General features: G+C 39.2%; 1 protein-coding gene across 1 annotated transcript; it reads left to right on the top strand.

Moving 5' to 3' along the window:
* Positions 1-214: 214 nt before the first annotated feature.
* LOC124163778 (uncharacterized protein K02A2.6-like) lies at positions 215-1,456 on the top strand. Its single transcript, XM_046540862.1, has one exon. It carries the CDS (start codon positions 215-217, stop codon positions 1,454-1,456), a length of 1,242 nt encoding a protein of 413 aa, XP_046396818.1.
* Positions 1,457-11,436: the final 9,980 nt, after the last annotated feature.

The raw sequence follows: 11,436 nt of genomic DNA, 5'->3' as shown, positions 1-11,436 counted from the left end.
GGATCATAAACCATTAGTGCCCTTATTGAGTACCAAACCATTAAGTGATTTATCCGCGAGATTGCAAAGATTTCGCATGAGACTTCTGGGCTACCAGTACACTATTGAGCACGTTCCTGGTAAATTGTTTTATACCCCAGATATGCTTTCCAGAGCACCACTGGCCAGGAGACCACGGGATGAGGACATAATTATGGCAGAAAAGGATTAAGCGATGGTGAAAGAAGTAATAAAGGCTCTACCAATGTCAGACACCAGGCTGGAAGAAGTCAGAGAAAAGCAAGAAAGAGACGACGTCATAAAAGAGATAAAGCAATACGTTCGTAATGGCTGGCCTGCGCACAAAGAAGACCTTGAGCTGCCGCTGCGGAGATATTATGAAGAAAGAGGATATCTCAATGAGGGAGAAGGATTGCTTATGCATGGACACAGAGTTGTTATTCCGAATGAGTTACGGAAGGAGATGCTCGATAGGTTACATAAAGGTCATCTAGGAATAGGGAAATGTAGGGAAAGAGCACGAGATGCAATTTGGTGGCCAGGAATATCGGCAGACATACAAAATGCAGTTGAAAAATGCGAAGAATGTCTGGAGAGGCGTCCACAGCCCGTTGAACCCCTGATGCCAACTGCAGTTCCGGAAAGACCCTGGATGATGGTAGGAATGGATATCTTAACCGTCCGCAATCAGAGCTTTTTGGTTTTTGTAGATTATTTTTCCAGATATCCGGAGGTGGCGAGGTTAACAAGCACTACCGCAGCAGCAGTCATCGGAAAAATCAAAGCGATTTTCGCTAGGTTTGGGACCCCAGAAGTTGTTAGATCCGATAATGGGCCACAGTTTAGAGGAGAAATGTTGGAATTCGCCAAAGAATACGGATTCCGGCTAATAACGAGCAGTCCATTATTAGCGAGAAGCAATGGCCAAGCAGAGTCAGCAGTAAAAATAGTTAAAAACATTTTACTGAAGGAGAAAGACCCAAATTTAGGATTACTTGTCTACAGGTCAACACCCCTGGAAACCGGATATAGCCCAGCAGAGCTGTTAATGGGAAGAAAATTACCCACAAACCTTCCCATTTCTTCATACTCATTGCAGCCATCGTGGCCGAACCTGAGGGAGCACAGGGAAAAGATGGGAATAAAGAAAGCAAAGGCTGCCGAGAAGTACAATAGAAGACATCGAGCTCAACCGCTGCCCGAGCTGAAACCACGAGACCGAGTTTGGGTGACTGATAGGAAACACTACGGGAAAATCGTCAATAGACGCAACGAGCCGAGGTCATACGATGTGGAAGTTAACGGCGGCGTTGTTCGGAGAAATCGAGCATTCCTCGTAGCGGCCAAATCGGTGGCGCAGAGCAGCGGGTCCGGAGCGGGGGAATTCCATCAGGGTGAAATAATGACAAGAAGCGGGCGGGTGGTGAGAAAACCAATATGCATGTGTGAGAGATAAGAGGCTAACACTTTTCTTTCTTGCAGAGAAGGGAGGGTGTTGGGATCCAGGTGCCGGCCGAGAGAGTCAACTGAGGCGGCTGACTAACGGAGGCGGCTGACTAACGCAGAGCCTGTGCGTCATCACCTGCCGTTCGCATAAAAGGCCGTGGCCCGGCATGACGGGAGCAGTATACAACTCGACGTCAAGCCTCGATGTAACGGAGTGACAATAAATTGTTGAACCCGGAGTTGGTGTTTTATAATTAAAAGAACCCTACAATGTGAACAAGTTGTATAGTTTGGTTGAGGGTATATGGTATTTAAGTTATAGGAGTTATATTTTTGTGTGTCTAAGAGTATATAATTAAGTCTGACGAGAGTATTTAATTTAGTGTCATGAGTGCTCTTTAGTACGAAAGAAACGCCATAATTAAGTGTGAATGAGTTTGCATGAGATAGTGACTGTTTTTGTGTGAATTATGGCATGTGTGATTAAGTGTTAACGAGGAAGTTGTCCTTGCTATCATTAAATGTAAGTACTAAGGTCTGGAGTACACATTAAGTAATGGACAGAATTAATGAGGTAAGGGAAAGAAACTAAGGTTATTACTCAAAATCTTGGAAATCGTCCTATGATGCAGGTGATCTGAAATTAGTCTACCATCGTAAAACTTGCAAAAAATTAATAGTTTTGACTTGACTTATGGTTTATTTTACCTGACCCAGATGAGATCACAATCCGGACCCCTGCTACACGGATATTTTTAATAGTATTAGTCACTTAAATCAGTTATTAGCACATATCAGCTTCAGTATTTAGCACGCAGGCCAATTTCAGTTCACTGTGTAGCTGATGGATTCGAGCCATAAGGACGGCAAATTGAATTACTCAATCCTCCGTCCAACAATAGGGTAGTTTCCTTCATCAAAGAAAACGAAATAAAGGCATTGATTGCGATTCGTTACCCGCCATTAGTGCATTCATTATATATTGATCATTTGGTTTTAGAAATTCCAGTTTAAACGAATGGCAATGGTAAATATTAACCTCATTTCAAAAAGGCCAAATTGGCGCCCTTGCGATGCCACTCCACGTAACGTCACAGGGACCTAGTTTCTATACGAGTAGATAGGAGTTTTACATCGTCTGAGATTACAAATGCATGCATGAGGCACAGAGCTCAGGGAAACGTCTTACTAATCACCTATTAAAACTGCCTAAGGTCGGAAAGTTTCCTTCGTTTAATAAGGTATTAATAATCCTTATTTAAGCCAAGCGCTACATGGTAGCTGGGTACTCTGCTACCTGCTAGCATCCTGCTTCGTATCAGCGCTTAAAGTCTCGCCCCAAGGTCACCTCACTTGCGGCAGCGGGAACCAGAATGACGTCTCACGGGCTTTTCCCAGCATTCATACTTTGCCGTCGCGTTTTCGCGCGCTTGAAATTTTTCACTTTTCATTTAATCGCGAAAAATAGATATCGTCGTTTAAAAATCTAAAAACGTGAAATGCGTGCTCCAGGAGTAATAATCTTTCGATTTGGGCAATAAAAAAATAATGGGAAACCACCCTATTGCATCAGTATCATTAGGCAACCACGATTGTTGTATATGTCATAGATTTTTAAATTCAAAATATTATTATTAATTACGTAAATAAATAAATAGGCGTAAAATATGCCTCTGGTTAAAAATGGTTAATAGCAGCCGTATACATAGGAATTAAAACCAAAAGGTAATAAAAATATACTATATATATATAAAACGATAAAATTTGTAAACATAATCGAATGTTTCTTCACTATAGCTTCCGCGGCTCATGGGGATTAAAGAGAGACAAACGCCGCCTGTGAATGTCACGTTATGTCACGGAAATAGGGTGGTTCCCTATTATTTTTTTTTTGCCCAAATCGAAAGATTATTACTCCTAGAGTACGCATTTAGATTTTTAATTGACGATATCTATTTTTCGCAATTAAATAAAAAGTGAAAAATTTCAGGCGCACGAAAACGCGACGGCAAAGTATGAATGCTGGGAAAATCCCGTGTGACGTATTTCTGGTTCCGGCTTCCGCCGCATGAGGTCACTTGAGTGCGAGGCTATGATCACCGCTACGATGTACGTTGCTAGCATGTAGCATAGTACCCTGATAGAATGGGTATCGCTTGGCTTAAATAAGAATTGTTAATACCCTATTAAACGAAGGAAACTTTCCGAACTTAGGTAATTTTAATGGGTGATTATTATACAGATGCTCTCCTGAGATCTGTACCTCATGCATGCATTGGTAATCTCAGGCGATGTAAAACTCCTATCTACTCGCATATAAACTAGGTCCCTGTGACGTCACATGGACTGGCATCGCACGGGCGCCAATATAGTCTTTTTCAAATGAGGCTAAAATTGACCAATGCCATTCGTCTAAACCGGGATTTCTAAAACCAAATAATTTGTATATTATGAACACACTAATGGTGGATAAAGAATCGCAACCAATACCTTTCGTTTTCTTTGATGAAGGAAACTACCCTACTCAAAACCCTAAAGGGATTCATTGTACCAAATTAAGTATTAACAAATATCACGAGAAAAATTTTCATATTTTACTGAGCCAAGGCAGAAAGAAACAAGAAAATCCAATGATAAGAAATCTCCCAAAACAATGTTTTAACCCTTTTTTCCATCGTTGAGCACGTAAATTTTTTAAAATTCAAGGCCCATAAAATGGTGAGATCCATATACAAAACACCCTTTTTACCTAACCGGTACTCTAGCACTATTATCGATTATTTTCTATTGATAGTCACTCTTTGAAACAACATTAAAATATAATAAGACAAAATTCGCCGTGTACACAGTTCCCTGTCTAGCTTCCTCCATCATTTTAATTGCCTACCTCATCACTTTGAAGTCGTCTTTTTCATTTTCCTAAGGAAAATACTTACTTTTAAAACAAATTAATCCACTTTCGTATTGCTTCTTCGCCTTAAACGAAAATTCTCATGTTATATTCACGAATCTCGATAAAAACTTTTCAAATATACTCCACGAAACACGGGTCTTACGAGAGACAACGTGTTTCCACGGAAAGAAATGGCAAAAACAGGGATTGTGCGATGGTGTAGAATATTCTCATTTCATCAATTAACGTTACATTAAGTATGAGTTAGAAATTACCAAAATCGAGGAAAAGGAACATGAAATAATCAAATTTTGCCATTCGAATTACAGCCCAGACAAGACGACCGGTGGCGCCGGTTGGGAATAAACAATTGACTAACAAAATTAGCAAAGCAGAATTTTTTCAACTTGGATATTTCGAAGTTCGGATTTTTGCCTCGTTTTATTGGCATTTATGCTAGTCGCCCGGTTAAACATTATCGATTATTACGCCGCCAATATGGCACTAAAATTTTATACATTTAGTATTTTTGGGTATGTTAAAATAATTTTTAACTCCAAAACTAAATTTATATTTATTTATTCTAAAATTGTTTGAATTTCCCCTCTTAAATTACTGTTACAGCTTTTTGATTTTATTAAAAAATAAAACTTGCGGAACAGTGAGGACATCTTTATTTCGTGAACTGGTGGAGGGCAATTTGGAAGCTGCTTCCTAGCAAAATCGGCTCTGTATTCCTTCCTCAATTGGTAATGCAACGTGGTTTCATGTTGACAAGTCGCATTAAATGATTTTACGTTCAGTCTCGCCCTTTATTAAAATGAATGATCTCGTCCTCGTGCTAATTTGCCTGTGGAAAATTTCACGCCATGGAGTGAGTGTTTACTCCATCCGCTAATGCTTATTTTAACAAGCATCCCTCCGTGGAATCCATGATACGTTGATAATCATGGAAACCTCTGGCTCTGGATATTTACCATTTAACGTTGGAGAGACTAATGACTACAGGCTCTGCATGAAGACTCGTGAATATTACCTAAACCTTTTCGTCTCGAATGAAGATTTCAGCATGACCATAGGCGAGGCTGTGGAGGATTTGTTCGATATAAGAGTAAGCGGTGTACTGCAGTGAATTTGTGAATCAATGGTTTCAACGCGGATTAAAAATGAGTTAAAATACCAGAGTCATCTTTACGTGCTGGATTAAAGTCTTTTTGTATTGTAGTTGATGAATAGAATTAAAGAACCCCTGATAAAAATAAACTCCACCATGGTGGGTAAAGGAAGGGTAGTAGCCTTCATGGTGGGTAGATACCTTTGCGCAACCCACGCCCTACCCACCGTTAAGGGTAAGGAAATGGTAGAAAAATCCTTCGTGTACCCTTCCTTGGAACTCCTTCCCTTACCATCCGTCTACCCTTCCTCTACCCACCATTAAGGGTAGGGGAAGGAGAGAAAAATCCTTCGTGTACCCTTCCTAGGAACTCCTTCCCTTACCATCCATCTACCCTTCCTATACCCACCATTAAGGGTAAAGGAAGGGTAGAAAAATCCTTCGTCTACCCTTCCTTGGGACTTAGCATTTATAACTGAGGAAAACATATCCTGAAAGTGTCTCCTCAGCTACTTTCAACTGCTAAAGAGTATGAGTTCTGTACAAGAACGTAAGCAGTCTTTGAATGCAAAGATAGACGGGCTACACAACTAATCTTTAAAATTTCCTTAAGGAAAACAATAATATACATATTCAGTGGCGTAGCCAGGGGTGGGTTCCGGGGGCTTTGGACCCTCCGCCCCCCCCCGAAATATAAAAACACAATCATTTTCCTTCATAAAAGAAATCAAAATATTGAAAAGTAATGAATTTAAAAAATATTTCTTTGACTATTGAAGTTTTTTCGATTATGAAAAGTGTTTGAATAAGTTGAAACCCAATACTTACTATCCTGTTTTTCAAAACTTTCCCCACCTGGTTTTGGAACCCCCCCCCCCAAACGAAATTCCTGACTACGCCACTGTACACAATAGTTTCTATAATTGTGTGAAAAAAGCTCATTTAGAAGTTCTTTCATTCACGTTTTAGGATGTAACCTATTTGTGTGGCTGACAATGAGACATTGCGAGAGTGATGTTTGGTATTTGAATGCCGATCTTATTTTCTGAAACGAAATAGGTGTGGTAGAAGAAAGTCACAGCTTTCTTCCACATAGGCCCAGGTGCGAATCTCATCTTAAGATTTTGTAGTATAAGTTCTGTTGAGAAGCTATTCCTTTAAAGTACCCCGATAGCTGAGGTTATTAAATCACTAGTTCATGATCTTCCAATATGTAGGTCCTGGGTTTAAGACCATATGAAGGCTAATTTTTTTTCTCCCCTATAACTTTAGAAATCACTGTTGCAACTCATCCCCATTCGTTTAATTTAGTTTATAAACGATTTTTTAAATTTTTATGTTAATTTATGGATATTTAGTTTTTATATTAGTCCTACCCATTCTGTACCCTTCCCGTACACTCCAGGAAGGAGAGGGCGTACCCACCAATGTTCTAAAATACCCTTCGTGTACCCTTGCTGAAGGGTATAGGAAGGGTACACCTATCCTTCCCTTACCCTCAATGGAGGGTAGACCTCTCCTCAATGGAGGAGTTTATTTTTATCAGGGGAACGTTAAGTTCCACATAATAAGCGAGAAATTCATGGAATATTCACTCTTAACCAGTGCAGGCGGGTCCAAGATTGTGACAAGTAAGGGGGCTAGGTGGGGGGGATTGGGAGTAAACCTTCCCCGACAACTGAATAAAATTACCATTTTCTTTAACTCTAAATATAATGGTGTATTAAAAAAACTCTAGATATAATGGTAATAAATGTAATATGGTTATAAATAGAGGCTCTCTTGATCCGCCACTGCTCTTAATTGACTAGAAAACCTACTGTCATCCGCGGCCCGTGACCTTCATTCAAGACCTTACTTCTGCTACTCCGACGATTGTTGAAATGACTCTTCGATTCTTACATGATTCTTCAATTCTTAAATGATTCTTCGGTTCTTAAATGATTCTTCGATTCTCAAACGAATCTGCGATTCTTAAATGATTCTTCGATTCTAAATGATTCTTCGATTCTAAATGATTCTTCTATTCTTCATGAACCACACGAACGGAATGAACCACACGGATCGACTTGATTCATAATGAACCGTTTGAACGAGGAGCGTATTTCGATCCATTCGGTTCATGCCAACGAACCGTTCAAAATGAACGGTTCATTCATGAACGACACAGCTCTAGCCCACAGCCATCGCCACTAAAGTTTTGTATACATTCGTTTAGGTACTGTATTTTTGACTTTGTGAATTTAGCTTTGATGTAAAATCTTATTTTACAAGCAAATTTACGTTGACGTACGCCATGGAAGAGGAAAATTATCCCTTTTTCGCAGTGGAGACTGGCAAAAAGGGATTTGAGGAAGATGCCTTTGTCAGCATTGACCCATCTACTGTTTACTGACCATTTAATAGTAAGTAAACGGAAATATTTTCTCTATTCGATAGAAAACCACCAAAATTTTGTGTATCTAGCCTTTCAGGTCTAATTTATTTCTCAGTGTAATTAACATTTTGTATGATCTTTGCGTGATAAAAACGCAATCCATTCAGACCGATTAAGTTTAAATATCAGTTCTCGCAGTAGAATCCATTTTTTAGCTGTTCTTTATGGCATTAAAGAATTATTCTCTATCTCAATGAACTCGTATATGAAGAGTTTTTCTTACAAATGAATAACTATTGAGAATATGTCGAAGAATTATAGTTATTAATGAGCGGTTCAGGACATAGCCATCAATTAACTCTCTCCAATCATTATCATTTAGGTATTGATTTGTGTCTTTAGTAAAATATTCACTAATGCCTTACAGTTGGAAGAGGATGCAGAAAAATACATGTACTGGAAAATGACGTGAGGCCCTTCGAAGATAAAAACAACAGTATGAATGCCAGGATCAGAACATTCCAGTCTCTCTAGACCGCCCCGTAACTAGGAAGAGAAAAATTCTAGAGCTCCATCAGGAGCATGAAGAGCCCAAGGAGGTGCAAATGTACCATGTAATCCCCAGAAATGGTAACGAGGAGGTCGATGAAGATAATTCGAATCTATTGATACACATTCTTCCTGAAGGCATGTTTACACTGTACATTAACTCGTAGGAGTCATTATCTAAATGTATGAATGCATCAATTTACACGAAAATGCACCATGTTATAGGCACCCAACTTGTGTGAATGCATGAGCAGAAATATAATCTCTTCTAATTTGGTTCTTGCATTCGTACACGTTCTCTTCTGGTCCATTCACGCAAACAGACATTCACTTGTACGGGTTAATGTACTTTGTAAACAGGCCTTAATACAAGTGAGGTTCCCACTTCTGTAGAAAAGGAGGTACAAATTTGAATGAAGTATGGGAGCAAACATGAGCAAAAAAGTGGCTTTTCTTGAACAATAGGGAACTTGCATATATTTCAGATATAATCAATAGCCCCAAAATTATATAAAAATATATGTTTGAATACCTCGGTGAAAGTATTTTTATTATTTTATGACGTGGTTTGCGGTATTTAATGCATCAAAGTTCACGAGAATTTTCAAATCCGAGTGAGAAGCGAAAACGCCCGATGATTGGCTGGTAGAAAAGTGACGTCATAGTTCAGTACGAGGAGGCACGGCGGCACGGCCATAGTAGAGGTTGCATACTTGAATACAAGCGGCGTGGTTATGATTCATTTATTGAAGTGCAGACGTATCGGAGTTGTTCATTGTGACTTCGAGCTATTATTTGATCTATTTCTCCTCCATTGACAGCGATAGATTGCGTAAAGATGAAGGAATATGGTTATTCTTAGGCTGATCCTAGCAAGCTTCCTGTTACTGATTCCATCATGATACCAGGGTATTTTAGTGAAACTGTAGACTTCGTCGGCGCCGAAAATCGATGCCGAGAAATGGAAAGGTAGCTGATGTGGATCTGAAATGTTTTATAGTTCATAAAGAAGTGAGACTTGCGTATAATATTGGCGAAAGCGTATACTCATGTGAAATGTGTATTCTTTTGGCAGTCCGGTAGAGTCTTATGGTGAACTTATTTCCACCTCGAAGATGTCGATGATACTTTCAACTTAAAAATACCTTGCCTGGAGGGCGACAGGAAGCTCTGAGGAAGCCAGGCTATTAATGTTTCAATTTAGTAGCGATAATATAGACGAACTTCCAACACAATCTACCATCTTGTGACTCAAAACCCCGAGGCCACTTCCTATTCTGCAGAAAGAATCGGTCAATCGCACTTCGATCAATATAATAAACACAACGTCTTCAGGTGTTAATAAGTTACTTTTGTAATGAAATCCTTCCTAAAGTAGCATTAAAATGTGAATGTCTTCCAAACAGAGTCTTTAATACATTTTGGGAGCTTTTCTCACGATATATCTTAAACCTACTCTAACGGCGAGCTCATCGTCATTGCGATCGGTTGTCACTTAAAAATTCCGTATCGGAAATCCTAAAGAGATGACCTTCGACGATGACCATGATCACCCGCACTCTCACTATCACTGGAACCCGTGGTGACAATATCATCCCAATCCAATTTCTATTTGGTTTTAACTGGGGAAAGAGCAACATAGAACTGCACATTCTTTTGGTCAACTTTGGGTTTGACTTTCCCTCAAACACCCCATTTCCCATGTGGTGCACATCAGTCCTATTTTTATACGATGGCCTGACAACCTTTAAATGAATCCTTGGTTTATCCTGACAACCAACTAAATGGAAATTGCTGATCCACACGTCTTCCTATATGTCCACAGTTTCCAAATCAAGGGCTGCGGAACATTCCTCTTGTGACTCAACTTTTTCTGAAAAGCAATCAACGGCGTAGAATAAAATCAAAGAATGCTGCGATTCATTTTTTGTGACCACCTCTGGATTCCATTCTTTTTCCATCTACAACTTCCTTTATCTTTCGGGGTAAACTATGGGACAAGATAATATTTAAATATTTTCATTAATTTATAACAAAATATATAAGTTCTAAAAATACCCAAAAGCCATTTTATTAATCCGCACTGATGAGTGTAAATTAATGTGGAAGATGAATGCTGTAGACGTAGTAGTTTTCCTTAGGTTGAGTTGCAAAGTTCATGAAGTTGACAAAACGGCTAATTTTTCGGTGCGCGGAGTCATTTATTGCACTGGCCGTGTCTACATTTTTGAATTTTTTGTAATAAAATAAATCAGAATTTAGGATAAAATTTCCTTTAAAATGACGTATAGTTCATTATTATAGCATGCAGTGAGGCCAGGATATAAATTTGCAAAGTACAGAGGCACATCATTTTGACGCCGACAGTAGAAGAAAACGGTGTCTTCTTGGCTGACACTCGAATGCATGAGGATCAACGTTGCTCTATATTTTCATATTTCCTCCCTTGATTTTAAACATCATGGAATTTTCTATGTCCCTCGAAGGACAGATCTGTAACTGAAATTGAACAAGTGCCATAAATATTTTGAGTCCATCGTAACCATCGAGAAATACCTTTCTCGATTTTTGTTGAGAAGTTGAGTTTTTATTCTACGGCGGCCGAATTATCGAAAAATCTCAGTTTCAAGTTATTCAGTCGATGAAATATGGAAATATTATTTATCTGGTAATATTATGTATGTATATTTAGTTATCTTCGCGCACATAGCACACGGGTTTATCAATCCGTTTATTATACTCTTATTTTTCCGTAACGCTCATCCCGACAGACGGCATGCATCGAGGCTTTTCTTTTAATTTCCTCCGTGGGAATGCAGACGAAAATTTTTTCTGGGGTGTTATTGCACAGAGGAACAATCCACTACTTGTAATTTTTCCATATTTCAGCCATGTTCTCCTTTAAAAGCAACGTGGCTCTTCCAAACCTGCAGTTACTGGGCTTGGATCTTGGACTCCTACTGAACTATGACGTCACGGCCTAAGATTAGTGGGGGCGGTATTTTTTAGCCCGCGAAACTCGGGAGACTTTTGGGAGTCATTTTCTAGTGTATAAAC

Source organism: Ischnura elegans, chromosome 8, assembly GCF_921293095.1.
Source record: "Ischnura elegans chromosome 8, ioIscEleg1.1, whole genome shotgun sequence".
Taxonomy (NCBI): Eukaryota; Metazoa; Arthropoda; class Insecta; order Odonata; family Coenagrionidae; genus Ischnura; species Ischnura elegans.
The sequence above is the reverse complement of the archived record's forward strand: the minus strand, read 5'-3'. Positions and strand labels throughout refer to the sequence as shown.